Genomic DNA, 21,448 nt, shown 5'->3' with positions numbered 1-21,448 from the left:
CACACTTCCCCACCTGTCCTGATGACACTGAAAGCATCCTTCCTGCTACTACCTGGAATTGAAAAATAAAAGTTATAGTCCTGCTTTGCTCTTTTACTGCCCAACCCCAGACTCTGGAGGAAGAAACAAGTGCCTGTCTTCCAACCACAGCCTCTTTGACTCTGCTTTCTCCATACGCTGCAGCTGTAAATACTCTGCCCAGAAATGTCCTTCCCCTCCTCTAATGGTTACCTGAGAAGTAGCTCCATAGCAAATGATGTTTCCCCGAATGCTGCCAAGTCCAACGTCACTCTCCCCACCCCTATTCTACGCTCCCCCCTTCAATTATACCATCAAGAATTAACATTCTCTGCCCAGTTACTTTTTGTTTTCCCATGTTACAATGACACCCGTTAGATCCGTAAAAGACACATCTGCTGTTTTTTTCTGAAGCTCACTTCCAAAAGAAAATAAAAAAAAAAAAAAAGGAACTGAACCCAAAACCAACATGGGGAAAAAATGCTTTTGAGGAAGGTGTATTCTTTACATAACAGTCTTAAGTTTCCTCCACAGTTTGCAGCATTGCGTTTTCGAAGGTGGTAGGTGGTTTTCCTTTATGTCACGTAAGCTTTATGTCACAGATGCTCCGCACAGAAGACAAACTGATAAAGAGAAACCCAGAAAACCGAATAAAATAAAAACAACTGAAGTGAGTTTGTTGAGGTTCTGAGGTACCTGCACCTTTTCTGCATTCATTAGTCGGCACCTGAATGCTTGCTGAAATGTCCATTTTTTTTAATACAGTAGAGCAATGTGCTGGTAAAATTGATCCAATCCAAAAAAATAATAATAATAATAATAACAATAATAATAAAAAGTCAAGATAAAATAGCAGCTGCATTCATGGGTTTGTTGAATTTTTGTGTAATTTTTTTTGTACTTTTTTTTTTTTCTTTAAACTCTTTTCCTTGTTGTGTTTTTTTTTTTGTTTGTTTGTTTGTTTTAAATCCGCTGAGTCTGGAAAGACAAAAGTGAACCAGGACCCAGGACTCAGATACTAGACTCTTTGGGTGGCAAGTCCACGTTGGTGACGGACGTCACGATGGAGACGAGGCAGTCCGAGGTAGTGCCGTTGACGGATTTGCGGATCTGCGCGATGCGCTCCTCGACGCAGCCGGCCGAGAGCCGCGCCTCCGCGTCGTGGTCCCAGCACTCTTCGATGGTCACGCAGAGCTGCGCCAGGCCCTGCGGACAGCAACGGCGAGAAAACACCTTCAGCAACGTCACCTGCCCTGGGGGAGGCTGCTAGAACCCTAAACACTGACAATTTCAAACTTTCTAGACTAACGTAACGACTGTCGTGAGTATCAGTGCAGGTGCTGGATGATAGCAGTAACTTCTGCTTATTGAAACATCATTTGGCTTTTGGCAATGTGTAGATGTTCTCTCAGAAAGACTAATAAATGCTAACCCCCCAAGAAAACACTGCATTTAGCCTACAGCCATAGAAAAAAACATCCAAATTAAATGATAGAACTAAGATTATAAGTGTATAATTTAAATAAAAATGTGTAATGTCACATAATGAAAAGTTTAAAGTATTAAAAATATAATAATACATATAAAACAAAATAGAAGTCTTAAAACAGAAACTAGTCCTTCTTCTTTACCTTTTTCACCTTCTTCTTCATAAGTTTAAGTAATATTGTGGAATTAAATTAAAAAATCCACATTACAAAATCCAAGTAGTTAGTTATTAAGTTAAAAATAAAAATAATTTAAGTATAATTTCTTAATTAAACAGTTTACCCTTAAAAAACCTCATAAAAAAAGAAATACAACTCCATTTTTTACCTTATTGGTAAAATACTATAAAACTCACAACTTATGAAAATATAATATAAATAAAAACCAATAAACATCTGAATCCAAACAAAAAATATCATCCCACAATTTAATCCCAACCTTAACAAAGAAAAAACAAAAAAAATCAGCATTAGTGGTGCCCCATGTGAGGATCAAACTCACAACCTTCAGGATGCCAAAGTGATTTTTGCTTATGTATTTCCTTCATACATGTTCGTAGCTCTGTAGACTGTTGCTGTATAATTATATAACTCCTAGCTAGCTCCAGCACTTTTCCTACCCTGATATGCAGAAAGACAAAACACATTCCAAATGTTCCTATCCTACCTTGTGTTTTCTTGGGAACCAAGGATGAGCAACCCTCCCAAGACACTTTCTCATAAATAGAGTACAGCTATTACCAATGGGGGGCTCCAGAAGAGGTTGAACCAAGAGAGGGAATTACCTCATCACCTGTGTTTCTAACTGGGGATTCTTGTTAATTATGCTAATCAGCTAAACTTATAAAGCTGTATTCGCCTTATGTGGGGTGGGCACTTTTCCACATCTGCCCCTGGAGGCCTCCAATCAAAGACCAGTTTTTATATTACCTCCTATGCTAATATTGTCTCAAAAGTCTGTTGTTTTATTTCTATATCTTTAAGGCATCATGAGCACCACCTTGTCAGTGGGTGGAGAGATCCACTCAACAGAGCCAATGCTCTAAAAAACCCTTACAAGTATTTTTTCCACAGTATGCCAATTACCATGAGATAAGCTCCAAAAATTACTTTAAATATGTGTTTTCATGGTTCTTTAAATATGTGTTTTCATGGTTCTTTTTAAGCATCTGCTTTCTAAGGCTTGGTCGCATTCCGCCCCAAAAGTGCTTTTTTTAATATCAAAATAAATCCCAAGATTCAGCAGTTGAAGCTTTAAAAGACAATATGTATTAAGATTCCCATGATGAAACTGTGAGAGCTGGCAGCACTGTATCAGTTACTATGAAACCATTTGCTTTGTTTGCAATCATTTCTCTTGATATCCCCAAAAAACCTGAATTCAACAGTGCTTGAAGAATGCAGCTCTTATTTGAGCCCTCATTTGAAGTGGTGTACTCATCTTTTTGTACAATTCACAGCCCTACCTAACTTCTAGGAAATGAGTTAGTGCCCCTGAGTCTAGCAAAATCTGTAGCAGTTTGGGCAAAATAGAGGCATTTGACTTCTTACTGAAGCCCAGTGAGATGTCATCATCTCTTATCTTCCTGATCTAAGAAAAATCAGCTCTTTTATTAAAAACGTGAGCCTGAAATGAACTACCTCTGGGAAACCCACACTGCATTTTGCTTCATTGTCTGCTCACTTTCACATCTAATTAATTTTTCCTCCATAAACTGCTCCAAGTCTTGCATGGTATCTGGCTTGTGAGGAGTTTGTCTCCAATGGTATGGACGGTTTTCTTTTTCTTAATGAAAGGACTTTATTTTCCATTCTTTTACCATATTAAAGGAGTCCTACTAAAGCACCACACGCTCCACATTCAGCACTAGCTGATTATTCAGCTTGTTTAGTCTCTAAAAACAGGAGATAAAAAGAAAAGGGAACACAAAGGTGTTGAGCAACCCCTCGTTGCCCAGAGCTGACTCTGGCTAACACTGGGAATGCATAACCACATCCCTCATTCCCATCACACAGGAAAATATTTTCCACTGTTAACCAGGAGGGACGTACGGGATGTTTTAGCCAGTGATCCTTGAACACGGGGCGCATCTTCTTGTGAACCACCACTTCTTGCAGGTCCTCAAGGGATGGGTGCTGACCTATTTCTTCTTCAAAAGGCAGCATGTATTCATCCACTGGACCTACAGTGCACACAGAGAATCAGGTTAGGGAAGGAATGGCCTCTGCAGAGCTACAGTGTCCCCATGCATGAGTGAGCTGCAGCTCTGGAGCAGCCTTAACCCACTGCAACAAAGCCTGACGTTCACATGTCACTGCAGACAAATGTGATTTACATTCCTCCTGCACAATGGTCTTTGCTGTCCCTGCTGCTTGTCTGGCTGTGCATTTTCCACCTCGCTGAGTTACAAATCCGAACCCTCAGCCAGGCCTCCAGATCCCACCATTTCCTTGAGGAAATTTGCCAGGTAATCCATGATTTATTTTAATATAAAGAGCAGATCAACTCATCCTCCCCACATTTTAACACAGCAATTCAGGACACAATAACCTAGAGAAAGATTTCAGCATGAGCATAATTTCATTTTAGCACTGACTAACAAGGTCAAGCATATACAACACTTATATTTTCTTGCTTTGTGATCTGGTTTGTTCATAGGTTTGAGTCAGCCCTGACACACTGGAGCCAGATGCACTTGTCCCAAAGTACTGGCTCCAAAGTGTAAAATGATTTCTGAATGCTTTACTTATACCAGTTATGGCTGTGAACTGCCCAGGGCCACAGGAATGAGACAACTGTTATGAGTATCAGTGCAGCTGCTGGATGATAGCAGTAACTTCTGCTTACTGAAACATCATGTGGCTTTTGGCAATGCGTAGATGCTCTCCCAGAAAGAGCAGCCCAGCTTAACTGATGGGCTTCTCAGGGTGCTCCATGGCACCACTTACAGTTTCTCAGTAGCAAAAAATGACCTCTTTTCAGAGCAGAGATACCTCAAAAGGGTCTTTCCAGACTAAAATAAAAGAGCTGACCACTTCATCTGGTCATGAATTGTGACATCAACAGCACAATGTTTACTCTAAAGAATGAAATCACTAAAATGGCTTTTCATTATTCTTGTTTACTCAGTGGCAGTCACTAAAACAAACTGAAACACTTGCTCCAATCAGGGTCATTTATGACTTTCCTTTTCCTCCAAGAGGAACCCAGGCTGCGAAGAGCTGCACTGGTGATCTGGAAGCTAAATGTGCTGTTTACACAACATCACTTCTGAGCTGAAGTGCAGATGAGGCTCAGTGTAACTCCCTGTCATCCCAAAGGAAGCCTTCCCTCTGACTCAGTGGTGCTGAGTATGGCACCTGGAGTATCTCAGCTGCCTCAATTGGCAGGGGATCACAAACATGACAGGAAAAATGAAAGTGGATATTTGGGACACCTCAACAGAGAAGGGCAATTCCTACATGAATGATCTGTGTACCACTGTTTTTCCCTACTGTGCTCCCAGCTCCCTGCTCCTCCAGCATTTTACCTCGTTAGACTGTACATTTCTGAAGATGTAACCTTCTGTGTAACATTCTGTTACCACACACTTAAGGGAGGCATTTTAATTATAATCATGCTCCTCAGTCCTACTGTAAGGCTAACAAAAACATTTCAAGTCTAGGTGAGGTGCTGTTGTTTTACAAACGTGATTTCAAACTTTCAAACTTGATTTTCAGTTCAAAGCACCCATATCTATACAAGAAGAAAAAAGTTGGAAGAGGAAACCTTGGAGCTAGTACAATGTTGTAACTGCTTTCCTGTCCTGCAAATGTCAAAGGTCAATAAAGGACAGATGTGCTGATTGGACAGAAAATATGGCCCACTTTACAGCATCATTTTTAGATTTAAAAAAGGAGAAAGGAGACACCATGAAGTTCATACTTTTAGATCCTTCAGGAGAAAGTGAGATCCTCCAAAGCTGTAAATGAAGAAACAAACCAAATGCACTGCTGAGAGAGGGCTTGATCAGCAAAAGATCAACAACTAATGACTTATGATAGCAGGGAAATGGGCTTGCTGACCCAAGAAGATCCTTCCAGCCCTGTGTTCCTGCTATTTCACTAAGGTGCTTTCCATTCAGGCTACTCCCCTGCCCGTATAAGCCAGGTGACAGCCAAGCTGGCTGTGTGGCTCTTCTCAGGAGCCCAAGGCATGCCCTGGTCACAGCAGAAATGGAGAGTGCCACTGAGAGCAGCACAGGGCAGGCTCAGGAGTAAAGGACACCCATCCTGTAGAAATCACCTTCTCCCTCTGAATTCTCAGCAATTGGCAAGGTAACCAACACAGTAAAAAGTACTTTGAGGCTTGAGCACTTACAAACGTTGTTATATACAGAGAGTAACACCTTATGTTAAAAAACAAAGGAAAAACAGGTTAGCTGCTTTTAATAAAAATATGCCATTGATTTTTTTTTTTTTTTTAAACAGAGACAGATCCATTCTCTGGCCAACTGAACCACACTGAAACAGAACCCTCCCTAGGGAAGAGGTCTTTATTCTTACCATCAACTGCTCTACATCTGGAGACTAGCTCCCACAGCACCAGTCCCATTGCATACATGTCTATTCTCAGGAAGGCGTCTCGTTGGAAGTTGATTGCTCCCTCCAACACTTCAGGAGCCATGTACCTCCTTGTTCCCACCTACAGAGAAAAAACACAGCTTAAGTTACATTGCATTTGGGCCCCTCAGCCTCTGCACTCTGGAGGTGAGTGACAGCTGGTCTCATTAGCCTGGAGGCCACTGCTGCTAAAGGTGCACCTTGCTCGAAAAACAAGCAAAGGGGAGCTGTTTCTTCTGACACTGATTCTCATTAAGATCACTCCAGTCCAGATAAGCAACACAAAGGAGGAAGCCAAAGTGCAAGGCTACGTGTGTGATACTCATTCAGTGCCCACTGCAGGTCTGCATCCCGCTGCATGTTGCTCTGGCAGCACACCCTGCATGGGGAAATGCTGTCTTTGGAGACACACAGAACACCTTGAGGTCAAGTCTGGCTTGGTTATCTCAGTTGTTGAAAGTTCAATCCTCTTTCACTCAAAAAAACCCCTCAACAAAAAACTCCAAACCCAAACAAACAGCCCCCCAGATAAACAAAAACAGAACCAAAAAAACAGAAAAGAGAAAAAAATTATATATCCTGAAACGGTAGGAAAAGGTGTTGTTTTGACAGCCCTAGATAAAACAAGTCTCCTGTATCCACAGAATAGTAAAACATGAGCCCTGACTTGCCATGGTTTAGAAAAGATCTGCTCGTGTTTTGATGGAATAGGCATTATAATAGTGCCTCCATTGTTATGTTTAGTATGGCTCATAATGTAGGAGGGTAGACAGGACAGCAAGGGAAAAAGCAGCTTTCTTGAGAATTGAAAGACTTTTAATAATTTCCTTTAAGGAAATTCTCATCTCTTCTTTCTGTTATCTGAGGCAGTAGGGACAGAGTGAAGCCAGGATATGGAAAGATGTGCAAAATACTGGAAAAGTCAAAATAAAGGCGACAAAAATGAGGAAGGTTGAGTAGGGCTAACCCAGAAGAGTGTTCATTCCTTCTGAGATAAAGCTAAAAAAGGGAGACTGGAAATTCAGAAAGTGCTGGAGGCACAAGGAGGGGATGATGGACTTCTGTCCTGGCATGAGAGCAGAATGAGGAGCTGCTTGCTGCAACACAAAGGCAGAAAATGAAGAACCCATAAAACTGTAGCATATTGTTTACACAGTGCACAGCCAGATGTGCCAAAGGTCACCCAAACAGCCAGCCTGGCTGAATTCCTAAAATTAAATCAATAATGTTAGGATTATTAATATTAGTATTGTGGTATCAGTATTAATATTTAGGAGCTTTAATATTTGTGTTATGGCCTAGAGAAGCAGTATGTGCAGCAGGCTCCAAAACTAAACGCTTCTGAGGTTCAGCTGGGCTGTCTTGCCTTGCTTTGATCAAGAAAGGTTGGAGCAGATGATCCTTGAGTCCCTCTGTGATTCTGTGATTCTGTGGATATGTATACCAAAACAATAAAGATACAATGAGCCCTGTGTCTGAAGGAGGAAGCCACCTGACCTCAGAGCTGGGGGAGCCTCACCTGCACAGCAATCAGAGAGTTTGAGCACCCTCCCCACTCACCCAGATTAAAGCAGCTCCCAGAATTTATGTCTTATGAGCACAAGTTTTTATGGAAAAAATACATATCTCAAAGAGAATTAAATGCATCTACACAAACTAGCCCCCACTCCAGAGAAACTATGGCAAGTCCAACTTTTTAAAAAGTTAAAGGTAATGATTACCTGTCCATGAGTGTCCCCTGGAGGTTTTCCAGGTTCAAACCGTACAGCCAGTCCAAAATCAGCTAGCACAGCTGTCAAGTCGTTCTTCAGCAAGACATTTTTACTTTTGAAGTCCCTATGGACAAGGCAAGAAGTAAGGGAAGGGTTTATCATGGCATGTGTCTAAATCACACTGCAGCACATACATTGGCTATAGGCTCAGCAGCTCGCAGTAAATCAGCTCCTTTCTTCCTTTCTCCCCCAGGGTCCCAGCATGGCCAGTGCTGCAAACTTGGCTGCTCCTCACTGCCCTTGTCCCCAAAACACGACCAAGCAGCCCTGAGCTGACCAGCACAGAGTCAGCCAAACTCCCCAATGAATTAATCTCAAAATAAAATCTGACCTGAAGGGGCTCTTTTAATTAGAGCAAGCTGTATATAAGGCACCATTTCTTTCTCCAAGCACCAGCTCTGGACCCCCATCTTCTGGGCCCTTCTCATTCCCAAGAACAAAACCAAGGCAGGTTAAGGGAGTACATTACTCCTTATCCTAGTAAGGATGTTTGCTCCTATCTACAAAATCAGATCTTTCTGGAAATCAGCAGATGCTGGTGAGACTCTCTCCACCCTGACTACATGCTTCAACAGACTTCTGCCACAGTCATCTATCAGCCTTCTGTTGTAATTGCTGGATTGATCTTCCCTGGAGAATTCAGAGGGTTGGAAAGCAAGCAGGGAAGGGGGTGAGGCCACACAGACACGCTGTCAGGGTCAGAGCAGGCAGCTGACAGGCAGGTGTAAGAATTTGCAGTAGAGATGGTGGCTCTGTGCTTGCAGGGGACATTTGTGTCAGTCCTGTGCTGCAGCAGGATCATTTCAGGGCAGCTCAGGTAAATCTGCAGGGGGTGGGAAGGGTGGGGGTTGGAGGAAGATCACACTGAGATGCCAAACCAGTCGAGCCCTGTTCCCTGGGCTTCCTGCATTTTCATCTGAAAAGGAATGTTTGGCAATCTAATTAAATTACAGACCTTAGACAGCAGATGGCAATTGTCCTGTATGCTCAGCATTATAACTTCCCTATCATCAATTCACTCGGTGACCCTGCTGATTGCAGGACATTGCAGGCCTGCACAAAATAATTAATGAGGGCAGATACAATTGTTCTGCACTAGAGAGACCTGTCAAAATTCTTTGTGAAGAGAGAAACTGCTGGACCATAGAGAAGAGGCTGCTCCCTGCAGCCTCAGATGCCAGAGCATCAGCTCAAAGCACTGCAAGCAAAAATCACGCAGCCCCTGATTCTGAGCTTAAAATATCAAAAGAGAGGATTTATCCTCTCTAAGCTAAATACAGCATGATGGGCATTTCTGGCTTGAGGATTAAGATGGGGGAACTGGGTGTGAAGTTGGAGGGCACTGTGCAGCCAGCGAACCCCAGCAGAAACCAGCCTCCATCAGCTCTAGGGACTCAGCACAGCTTTGCAGAGCCTCCCAAACATTGGTACCCTTCCATTACACAGAAGAACTGCATTTCCCACTATCTGTCATCCCAGAGGCTGCCTGCTTCCATGCTATAGCAGTTTCCCCACAGGCTTAGGCAACAGCCATCATCTAATGACATGGATAAACGCCTTTGCTCGTTCAGCTTTAGGGGATTATGCCCTCAGGATGGTACAGATTGTGCACGAGATTTTTGCAAAGCAGTGGCTCGATGAGGACCACACAGAAATTATCAGACAATCTGCCTGAACGATGTGGTTCCAAGGTGAAACAAGATGCAAACCAGCATTACTGTATGAGCATGTGCTGCTGCTCCTCACCTGCAGTGCCCTTCAAGCATGCAACAGTTAACTCCTACACCTTGATACACAATGCAGGGATTTTCCTTTGCAATTCTATTTTTTCCCCCCATTTCCATACATTTCCCTATTTTTCCATGCTTTCTTTCCTTCCTTTCACAAACAACCTTGAACTGGCAAGTCTGAGCTGCAATGCAAATGTATCCAGGGAGAAGGACTTAATTCAAGCCGTGCCAAGTAGATTTCCCATAACATCATATCCATTAGACCATCCTAAAATGGTCACTGCCAAATAAAAGTGGCGTGAAAAGAAGAATTTTTTTTTTATTTTTCATATAGTACTTCAAACTAGGGAATACAGAGCAAGCAGACTATGAGTAATGGGTGAGTTAATTCGATTGAGACTCTGGAGATTTTATTTGCAGCTTCCACGTGGGGGCACTTTTGCACCAACAAGTGATTCCATAACCTTAATCCTCCTTGTAGTGCCGGGGGCCAGAGAGGAGTTGGCTGAACCCCTGCCCAGCAGTGACTGGGGAGTCCCACCTGGCAACCCCAGCATCTCCATCCATGTGCACTGTGAGAAGCCATTAAAAAACACCCCCCATGCCCCCCTCCCTGGATTTAAAATGCATTTAGTGTTTTCTTTCAAAAATAAAATTAAAAGGAGTGGGGTAATCCGAGGGAAATCCCTTGTGCCCTGAAACCCCTCCTCCACTAGGTATGTGCTAAATTCACACAAATGCTGCATTCTACAGCTTTTATCGCTTGCTAAATGGACAGGGACACTAATGAGCACGATCTGTTGCTTTAAAGCCTCTCTATAGCCTTCCTCTGTTCCCCACCCTCAGGAATTTTCATCTATAAACCACTGCCTTTATTCTGCAGGGACAAATGTCAGGGACACAGGGGTCAGCTCCAGGAGCAGCACAAAGGCAGCTGCAGATTCTTTCAAAAGCCCCCAGCTCTCCAAAACTTTCAGGTTTGGGGAGGTGGGTTGTTTTGGGAGCAGGGATATCCTTGCAAAAACAGGGATTATCTTGCCACAGATGAAGCCAGGCCTGCTAGATCAGGTACAAATTGCTGCAGCTGGACGTGGGGTTTTATGTCCCTCCTAGATGAAATGGGCTGGGTGGTGGGGGAGTATGGCCACGGATTACAGCCTGTAAATCCCTTCTGGAAATCTCCCCCATCCTGCCCTGCCACGAGCAAACCACTCAGAAGAGATGCTTTAATCTAGGGCACGCAGTGTGGGACTTTGGAGAAGGGCTGAAGCATGAGGATGGTTTCACCCAACTTCTTTCTCGCTGTCCCCTCTGCACTGACACCCAGGCGGGGTTAAAGCAATGCCAGGAGGTCTCAGAGGCAGGGTGGCACCTGCTGTGGTGTCTCTCATAAGCATCTTGGCACAATTTGGGCATTATAAAACTACAGGGAAAAGTTACTAGCAGCCATTCCCTGCCTTTCCACAGTTTCTCTATTTTTTATCTAATAATCAAAGGCTCTGTGGGAAGACATGCAATGGAGTTATCAGTCTAAATCAGGGAAAAATAGGGTCCAGCTCCTGGTACAGCCATAGAAATACACAGATCTCAATGTGATGATATTATCAAGCCAAGTCCTTTCAAAGAATGGTTCTGCAGCAGGCAGAATTCCCTTTCCACCACAAGGGAAGAGTTGATGGAAGATGGAAGCCCCTACTCTTTGGACATTCACCATCAGCCACTACCAACTGTGCTATTCCACAGGCAAGACACTTACTTGCCCCCCACCATTTTATATGTGGGTGAAAAAAATTCTTGTCTTAGCACAGAATTTGCTGAGTTAAAAGGCCTTTACTTCCTACAAGCACAACTTCCATTCAACGGTATCATTTCAAAGACAGTGTCAACAAAAGAGGCTTTACCTGTGTGCTATGGCAGGTTTGTGTCCTTCACCTTTGCACCAGGGGACATCTTCATGAAGGTAGGACAAGCCACGGGCCATTGTTTCTGCAACATGGCAGAGCTCATTCCAGCTGATAATGTTGCCCTTCAGGTAATCTGTCAGAGAACCCTGCAGAACAGGACATTGTCAGCTCTTAATCATAGACCCCTCTGTGTGATAGATGTGCTAACTCATCAGTTTAGAGAATGGTTTAGAGGGTGCTTGAAAAATTTGAGCCTTGATTTTACAGGGTGGGGAGAAATCACTAGTGAAAGCAAAAAGAAGAAATAAAAACCAGAAGTGTCCATGAGTTTTCAGCCCTTGACGTCCTGATGTCTACTTATCTGCCAGGGAAGGGGAGGGAGGTAAGGAAGGGAAAAAATCATCTTTAACCAGAGCAATTCATCCAATCTCAGCAAGGGGAAAGCCTTCCATGCAAGTTGGAGCATTGTATCAGCTGGCTGTGGCAATGATTGACTCAAGCAGACCTTGGATTTACCAGGGGATAACACTGCTGGCTCAACCCCAGATTTGCACGTTTGTTTTAAGTGTTAGTCATGGTTTACAACTAAAGCAATCCATGAAGGGGGAGATGTTTCCCAGGCCTCAGAAGCAAACACGGAGCCCATCTGCAAGGGGCCATTTGGATCTGCAAAATCTGTCTCCCATGATGCTCATCTATGCACATCAAGAGATGGTGACCACTACAGATGTGAGCTGTGGCCTTTTGTGCCTCTCTCCCTTCCTAAATCCCACTTTTATTAATCCTTTATTTGTGTAGGAAAGCCTTGAAAACTAAAGGAAGGGCGTTTGAAACAGGGGGGCAGGAGCACTTTGCTACCACAGAATCATGGCCCACCAAAACCAGACTGGAATAATTACAGGGATTATAATCCTTCTGTATCACAATCAATTCCCTCTCTGCCTTCCCAAAATGTACATGCAATGATCATTACCTTGTCATGGAAAGCTGTGATCAGCCAGAGCTCTGTCTCCAGGTTTGTCCCCCTTTTCTCTGCTGCGATAAATTGCAAAAGGTTTTCATGCTTCATGCCAGGAGTGTTGAAAATCTCCCTCTCGCTCTGCCAAGATTGCTTATCCTGAAGCAGGGAGAAATGCACCATCAAAGATCACGCTTCCCTTTAAAGCAAACAGCTCCTTCAGTTCAGTCAGAGCTGCTCACACTACTCTAAAAATCATGCTCCTGTGTTAGGATGTGATGCATCCCTTCAAAAGGAGGCTGTTTTCCCTAAAGAAGAAAGACATGTTGCTGTCCTCAGTCTCCCCTCTCCAAAATTATCCTCAGCTGTTCCTAAAGGACATGTGTGGGGAACGGAGAGGAAGCCAAACTCAACCTTACTGAGAAATAATATTTTTCAAGATTTCCTAAGGATACTTGCAAGAAAAAAGCCTGAGCATACAGCACCCAGGATGAGCCTTGCAGTGTAATTGCTGCAATTGCAAAATCTAATTTAGGCTCTATTGAATATTTACTAGTAGGTCACAGCTGGCTTGGACAGAAGATGTGCAGATCTCCTTTAGCAATGTATGACAACAAATAGGAGGTGAAAAAGTAATGAAGGAGACAGCAGAGGAGCACAAAGATGTTTTAGTAATTTTTCTTTCACTTGACTTTTGATTGCTTTACTCTTTTCATCTGCAATTCCTAGAGAATCAAGTCAGGAGTGTTCAAAGGTTTCCTAGAGCAGAAGACAGGAGCTGACAAAAACGCTGCAGCGCAATCAGCTCTCACAGCACCAGGGCTCTGCCTTTGGAGGCTGTAAACTGCTCACTAGGTCTGGATCCAGATTTACAACCCACCCAGGCAGGACACACAAAGCCAGGGCTCTGGCCCTTTGTGTGCACTCTGGGCACTGCAGCTGCACCCTTCCTCGATGGATTTAAACAACACAGGCATTTGCAGGGAAGATAACATACCCTGTAGATTTCAGAATGTGCTTGTTTTTGCCCTTCTTGCAAGTGCCCTTCCTGAGTGCTACTACAGGAAGCATTTGGTAATGAGACAACACAGGGAGAAGTGTAGGAAGGAAGGGTCCTTGAACTTTTCCCCCAGCAGAAGAGCCCAAATGCATCTTTGTTATGGTCTCAAAAACCATAATCTCTACAGGCACTTACAGCATCTCAGCACTGGTGAGGAAGCCCCTGGCAAGTAAGGACCTAATGCAGTGTCCCTCTCACCTGGATAGGGAAGATTTTCACTGCCACGTAGTCGTTCATCAGCTGAGCCTTCCACACGCAGCCAAAGCGTCCCCTTGCCTTGATCTCCAAGAGCTGCAGGGGCTTTAGGCCAACCAGGGGAGAAGGGGGTGGTGGGCCAGGATCCTGCACAAGAGAAAAAAACACTGTCACCAGCTGAAGCTGGACTGTAAAATAAAGAGAAGGGAGGAATCAAGAGGAAAGAAGTGTGAAGAAATAACATTTATTTAATACAGATTATTTAGGTGCACTGTTTGCAGCAAGAACAGCCTGAAATTCCCTGTCTCACTTGCTCTGCAGGAATACAGCACATATAACAATCTACACCTCCAAGTGTCACTTTGTGACACTACTACCTGCCATGCTCTGGGCAAAACCTGCATTCTGTGTTTTCAAAGCAAAAGTTATTTTGGGGGTAAACCAGTGATGTCTTCAAGGATATCTCCTGCTGGAAGTGGGAACCTTTAGATCTTTGTGACCAGAGAGCCAACTACATCTAAAACCTCCCACTGCTCTTCACTACATTAGCATGTTCCATGCCACCCTAGCCATGGGCAGTGAACAGGTCTGTCAGCACCATACAGATCACATCTGGTTAAACTCTGCACTTGTCCAGGAGAACAGTGTGACCCTGTAGGATGTGTGGGGTTGGGCCTCTGTCCTACCTGCTTTCAGATGGGAAAGGTCCACAGTACCATAGAATGGTTTGGGTTGGAAGGGAGCCTTAAAGATCACCCAGTTCCAACCCCCCTACCATGGGCAGGGACAGCTTCCACTAGACCAGATTGCTCAGAGTTCCATCCAATCCAGCCTTGAACACTGCCAGGGATGGGGCAGCCACAGCTTCTCTGGGCAACCTGTGCAAGGGCCTCACCACCTTCACAGGGAAGAATTTTTTCCCAATATCTAACCTATTTTTCCTAATATCTAATATCTAATCTGTTCTCTTTCAATTTGAATCCATTCCCACTTTTCCTGTCACCACATGCTCTTGTAAAAAGTCCCCCTCTGTCCTTCTTGTGGGCTCCCTTCAGTCTGCAATTAGGTCACCCCAAAGCGTCCCACACCCATTCTCTGAGGGTTCATAAAACCTGAGCTTCATCAGGGAAAGCATCTTCCCTCCTCTCATAGAGCTGGCAGGAACTTTATCATCTCTTAGATCTTTGATGGCTGAAAATGGCTCTCTCTCTGGCTGAAATCAGGCAATGGGTCTGAGAGTCTTAATTCCCTCCCTCAGCTATCTCAGGCATGGTGGTAACTCCACCTAAACCCATCAGTCTGACATTTCCATGGAGACCAACTGTGCTACCAACTTCAAAAAGCAGAGAAGAGTCAGGCCACCTGAAAAGAGCGAAGCAGAAGTGGCTGTGAACACACACTGAGCAGCCCCCGTGCCTTTTGCAAGGCCCAAACAAAGGGGAGCGGGTCCCTGACCTCAATGATGTCCACGTGGCCGTAGGGAGGCTTCCTGTGGCGGTACATCCAGAAGGCCAGCAGGATGGCCATGGACAGCACGGCGATGGGCAGCAGCGAGTACACCAGGATGTTCAGCAGGGAGGGTGTTGGCGGCGGCGGCTCGTATATGACTGTGAGAAAAGAGCAGGGTAAGAGAGGGAAAAGAACCTTCAGGAATGCAGTCAGCTGCACATCCAGAGGCAACCAAACCCCATCTGTCCCTCCACTCCAAAGATGACTGGCATGTTCCATGATGAGAGCCCCAAGGTTCAAAATCATCTTTACAGTCTGATTCATACTGATGGACAAACTGTTTTTTCTCTGTGTTTATGGTCTTTAGTCATATTTACACTGGGTGTCAGCAAACTAAGCCTTCCAATGCTACCTGGACCATCTTTGGTGTTTGATGGGATGGCTGGCCAAGTTTGATCTCCACAGATGAAAAACATCCCCCATGGCAGATATAAAGGGGTATGACTAGGTGCTAAAAACTGAACTGAGGTACAATTACACCAAGAATCTTCATCTTTACACAAAAGGTGATAGGGAGTGACATCTGAAGTTTTGTCTTTGTTTTGTTCGTGCCCAAAAATGCCGAATTTGATGCCAAAATCCATTTTTACAGAACCAAGAATTTCCAGTTCTTGGGGTTCAAAGGATGCTTCAGGAAGGAATTTCATCCAAATACCCCATCCATTAAAGGGATTCATAACAAACTGTGAAAGATGTGGAAGAATGGTTTTCAGGATTGGCCCAAGTATCTACTGGCAAACTGACCAAAGAAGTTGAAAATGGCTTTTCAGGGCTTGAATGAGTTAAACATATGGTATCTAAGCATGATGCATTGGCTAAGGTTACCCAAACATTGGTTTTTGGCTGATCAATGGGCAAAAGCGCATTACTGAGGGCAAACAAAACAAAAAGACATAAATATAACATCAGATTCAACTCCATGTTCACAGTTGTTGTATGTAAAGCAACATATAACATAAGGCTCCATGGTTTCCTCTTCTCCATAGAAGAAATTTTAGTAATGGAGTTAAAATGGCCCAAGCCACACTTTGCAAGCTGAGCCTCCATCTGACCTTTATTTAAGATAGGTATTTCTTGTTGGGATACATAAATGCAGAACATTTCCTCCTCTTAACCCTTCCAAATGTATTAAGACAGCACGAAATCCCTTGCAGCATTGCTTTACCTTTCACAGTGATTGACAAGTTGTCAGTTTTTAGTAAAATGCTGCCGGAGCCACAATCAAATGCAATATTCCCACAGTAGTTCTTGTTCCAAATTACATCAGTGCAGTTGAGACACAAACAATGGGAATACTAAATGGAGCCATGTTGCTATGTTGGAGACAGGGAAGGAAAAAATAGCAAGACTTGCCAAATTAAACAAAAAACTGTGAGAGAAAGAATATTTGCTACTAGGTTGCTACGGGTACGTTAATAACAGGAGATAATATAACCCATGTAAACAATTAAAAACCTATCAGGACAGCCCAGGAAAATCTGATAAAGGTCTATTTGAACATCTCAGTAAATGCAGGTAGTTCAAACCAACCCAAAAAAAAAAAAAAGATTCACCTGTTTTAATAGTTTTTATTGAATGATACTTAAAAAATTTAACATCTAAAAGAATAATTGTTTTTCTATTAGTCTCTGAAGAAGGTCCTGCTATTACTTTTCTTCCTTGATGCATATCTACAAACTCTGAAAGCTGACACACACCCTTTCCCTTTCAATCCCCAGATCAACAAAACAGAATCAAATGCAAAAATCCCAGATGCTCAAGGTATCTGGAAACTCATGACCTGTGAATTTAATGAGGAAGGTGTTAAACACCTTTTAAGAGTTTGAGGCTCAATACATGGTATATAAATCACTCTGCCCTCTTCCCCTTGTGTAGGATTTTGTTTTGTAACATCCCACAGTGAACTGTCCACCATAAAGAAAACCTAACCTTACTGATGGTATCCAAAGTGCTTTAGCTATACAGTGAAACAACCTTAAAAAACTATTCTTAAAGAATTGTAGCCAAAGGATTTCTGACTTTGTAACCAAAACAGCCAAAAGTCAATGTTGACATGAAGCTGGATCAGAGGAGGTTTAGCACAAATATTAGGAGGAGGTTCTTCACCCAGAGGGTGGTTGGGCACTGGAACAGACTCCCCACAGAAGTGGTGACAGTGCCAAAATCAGAGCTCAAGGAGCTTTTGGACAACACTCCCAGGCACATGGTGTGAATCTTGGGGTTTCCTATGCATGGCCAGGAGTTGGACTTGATGATCTTTGTGAGTCCCTCCCAACTCAGGACATTCTATGTTTCTATTAAAGTCCTTGGAAAATGGGCCAAGAGGAAGAGACCCCAACTCCCCCTCCTCCCAGTCACTCACCTTCTGGGCCGGTGACTTCAGGCAAGTGGGTAAATTTCTCATTGCAATAGTTGCCCTCGCAGCAGCAGAAAAACACCTGAGGGTTTTCTTCTGTGGCTACACACTCCTGCCTGCACCAGGGAGGGACAGACATGGAATGAAGGGGAGAGAAAAACATTGTCAGCCAACTCCTGTCTCTTGCCTTTGGGAGCCAACCTGCCCAAAATTGACTTCTCCACACACCTTTTCCTGCAGCTGCACTGCACAGTTCAGCAGTCTCCACTTACGGAGAACAAGTTGGCACTCAAACACCCCAGTGGATAGCAAAGACCCTTGAAAAGACTGCAAAGGAAACAAATGCTTCCATATGTACTGAGGGCATTAGATGGTGAGTAATAAATAACAGCCGCTGCTGCTAACAGAATGAGAAGGAGAAAAACGACAGAGAGACGCCTCAGTCCCTGAGCAGTGACTTTCCCACAGCCCATATGAACGCTGCCAGGGCAGAGAAGTATTTGATGATGCAATTAAAGATTGTGCCATAAAGCACACATGACGAGGGCTGAGCTAAGGCTGCTCCCACAGCCTTGAGCATCACCAGCTCTGCTCGCTCGAAGGGCACCAGACAGCAGCAGCCACAGCCCTGCTGCAGCAGGAGAGAGCTGCAGGTCTCAGGGCATGCAGTGAGAGCTCAAGCTAATGCCTTTAAACTGAAAGAGGGCAGGTTTAGGTTGGATATTAGGTACAAATTCTTTACTGTGAGGGTGGTGAGGCACTGGAACAGGCTGTCCAGAGAAGCTGTGGATGCCTCATCCCTGGAAGTGTTACAAGGTTAAACATAACATTGGGACTTAGATCATCCTTGGTCCTGTGGAATGTATCCCTTCCCATGGCAGGGGACTGGAACCTGATGATCTTTAAAAGTCCCTTCCAACCTTAACCATTTGAGGCTCCTATGATTCTCATTTTGTTTCTAGAGTTTGTAAATTTAATTTTCAAGTGTTGTCTCCTCCATAGAAAGCTTATTTCTGCACAAAAAAAAACTTTAAGAAAATCAGGTTGCAGCTCTCACTTTCTGCCTTTGCCTCTTATCCAGGTACTGCCACAGCCTTCCCAGCACTGAGATTTCCTTCCACATTGTGCAAGGCCTTAGGGGACTTCCATGGATCAAACCAACTCCACTTCCACGCATCCTCCCTCTCCCCACAGATCAATGCCAAAAGAGATGCGCAGTGATTTTTGCAGTACTTTAGCTGTCATTTCTTTCTGTTTCTTAAATGCTGCTTCCCTTCCTTGCCACCTTTTGCTGTGCTATGCCCTGGTTTTAGTTATTAGGCTTGCAGAGCTGCTCTCCACAGAGAACTGTATCAAACTATTTCCTGAAGCCCAGCTAAATTATATGCATAACTTCCTTCCCTTGACCACTTGGAGGAAGTAGCAAAACAATCATATGCGTTTGACATTATTACTCATTTCTGAACCCATGCCAAGCCTCCCTTTCTGTGTTATCACTGACATACTGCCATGAGAAGAATGGAAAGGGCTCTCTTCAATCCTAGCCCTGGGTAGTTTTCAGTGCTTTACTCCCTTTGGGGGGAAAAAAATGGCTATAGCCAAACTGTCTCCTCCAAGGTCTCAGCTGGGAAGCACTTGGTTTGTTTTTCAGGCTCTCATTTTTTTCAACTTCAAAGCAAAAAAGCAGCCATTTGACTTATTCAAATGAACAAAGATGTTTCAACAAGTTAAACAGCGTTTCCAGATGCTTTTTTGTGAAATCAGATAACAAGCCCTTTGGATTTAACAGCATCAGTGTTAGAGCCTTCAATAGAAAACACATCCTTTGCTAAATCTCTTGGTTAAAAAATCAAGCTAATGAGTGAAAACAGCCTGCTCCACATCTGCAGTTCATTATCCCTGTCTCTGAGTGAAGCCATCCAGGTATGTATGACATGTTACACTTAGCAAATATTACAGCTGAGACAGAGGGAGAGAATGACACATTTTTCTGTGGCAGGGAGGGCACGTTTCAGAGGGGTTCACGTGCTCTGCAGGGGAATGTGAACATGACCTCTCCAGCAGGGCTGTGTAAATAAACGAGTTGATTTTTAAACACTACCTTTTTCCTATAACCTTAAATGTACATGTGCCACGTTCTTGTTTCCTCAAGATAAAGAACAGAGTAAGGAGCCGTCACCCTCAACGTCCCAACCCTTGCACTCCAAAATTTTTCCACATTCTGGCGACAAAGGAGGCAGCACTTGGCACATCCCAGCACGTGCTGCTCCAAAAGCAGCTGCAGCAGCCAGAACAGGATCATTCCCTGCATCCAGGGACACAGAATACAGGTGCATCTGCCAAGGCTGCTCCCAGAAACCCAGAAACTTCGGATGTTTCTGGCATCCAAAGGTGCCAGAGACACAAAGGGCATCAGCACAGCACCACTGATCTGAAAATCATCTTCTTAGCCATTTTTGCCAACTTGGGATGCAACACTGCCTGCGTGGAAGTCTGCCAAGGGCACTCAAGGGAAGAGAAAAAATGAAAAGGACTGCATTTAAAGAGGGTTTATTCCTTTATATTATTTAAGTTAACCTTTATTTCAAATGTTGCTTTTGGTATTTGTACTGTTTTTTAATTCTCAGAAGATTTTTTAGCTTTGCCCTGGAACTTGTGGCTTTGAAAAGTCAGGCAATGGAATACTGGATGCTCAATTTTAGGGCTGCAAAAGGCTGGTGAGGAGCCCTGGAAACTTTTTATCATTGTAACAGAGCAACACATTATGACAGAGTTTAAGAAACACTACATCCCTGCAGAGACACTCAGTGACAATACAAGTGTCACTGGATATGAGAGCAGGCACTGAAAGGAGAAATCTGTTTACAGTAAACACTTCTGCTTGGAAGTAGGAAACTACAGTGACCTTCTATTCTCAGAAGAATCGGCATTAAGATGACTAATGGGCCAAGGAGGATTGATTTATTGGGAAAGAATAAAAATTTAACTATATATAGAGCCTGGCTACTCAATTGGCAAGGGAATAGGTGTGGTAGGAAAGTAACTCTGGAGCTAATAATAGAACAAAGATGAGGAACAACTTACAGTTGAGATAAGCCAAGACAGCAGGCACAAAAGCAGGGGAAGTGTACAGCACCAAAGGGAGAAAACACTGCAGCCACAGGACAAATCTAGTTCCAGCTTAATCCCACAGCTTAGCACCTGATCTTCCTAAAACTTTCAGAACCAGACGCTACCAAGATGCACAACTGAGAATTGCACAAAGGTGAGATCGACCCACATCAGTGTTATATCAAGGGAAATCCTTGACTTTTATGTTGCTAATCCTTATTGAAAGGGCTGGGCTTGGCTTGGTTGGTTGGTCATTGGTTTGGGGTTTTTTTTAACAAAAACCCTGAGCTTAGAGCTACTGAACATTGTCCTTTTCAACTGTGAAACTTCATAGGGCTGTTTTCTTTAGCCTTAATTCTTTTCCCCTTTGTAGAATTGCATCAAGGGAAGTGAGAAAAGACTAGTTAATTTTCCCAGCTATTTAATGAGGCTGGAGCCTTCACACTACAAAACCTCACTCCTTTTCAGCTTGCTACAGGCAAGTGACACACAAACTCACATTGCTTTTGCTCCCCACTCTTCCTCCGGGCCCTCCTCTTCACTCAGCCAAAGAACAGAGGAACTTTTTGCAACATCACAAACGTCAGAATATCTCAACCCCTAACCACCCCCAGATATCTGTGCTTTTCTAGACAGCTCCAAATGATTCCAAGTTTTCACTTCTATCACCAAATGCTCCTGGAAGAACATATTGCTCTTCACTTGATGGTACAGGACAGGTTTTTCAACGAATGCCAGAATTATCA

The 21,448-nt window shown here is 43.7% G+C and overlaps 1 protein-coding gene across 1 annotated transcript in view; it reads right to left on the bottom strand.

Moving 5' to 3' along the window:
* Positions 1–976: 976 nt before the first annotated feature.
* ACVR2B (activin A receptor type 2B) overlaps positions 977–21,448 on the bottom strand; it is a 97,972-nt gene continuing 77,500 nt past the window's right edge. The window contains exons 4-12 of the mRNA XM_041408619.1: positions 17,598–17,707; positions 15,182–15,333; positions 13,730–13,873; positions 12,487–12,630; positions 11,511–11,659; positions 7,829–7,943; positions 6,051–6,189; positions 3,558–3,688; positions 977–1,224 (exon numbers count right to left, since the gene is read on the bottom strand). Of these exons, the coding sequence (XP_041264553.1) occupies positions 1,030–1,224; positions 3,558–3,688; positions 6,051–6,189; positions 7,829–7,943; positions 11,511–11,659; positions 12,487–12,630; positions 13,730–13,873; positions 15,182–15,333; positions 17,598–17,707 (1,279 nt within the window). The 3' untranslated portion in view covers positions 977–1,029. The remainder of the gene's footprint in view (positions 1,225–3,557; positions 3,689–6,050; positions 6,190–7,828; positions 7,944–11,510; positions 11,660–12,486; positions 12,631–13,729; positions 13,874–15,181; positions 15,334–17,597; positions 17,708–21,448) is intronic.

This window comes from Onychostruthus taczanowskii, unplaced genomic scaffold (assembly GCF_017590055.1).
Source record: "Onychostruthus taczanowskii isolate IOZ18803 unplaced genomic scaffold, ASM1759005v1 scaffold3, whole genome shotgun sequence".
In the NCBI taxonomy this organism is placed as follows: Eukaryota; Metazoa; Chordata; class Aves; order Passeriformes; family Passeridae; genus Onychostruthus; species Onychostruthus taczanowskii.
Note: the sequence above shows the minus strand (reverse complement) of the source record. Positions and strands in the feature narration are given on the sequence as shown.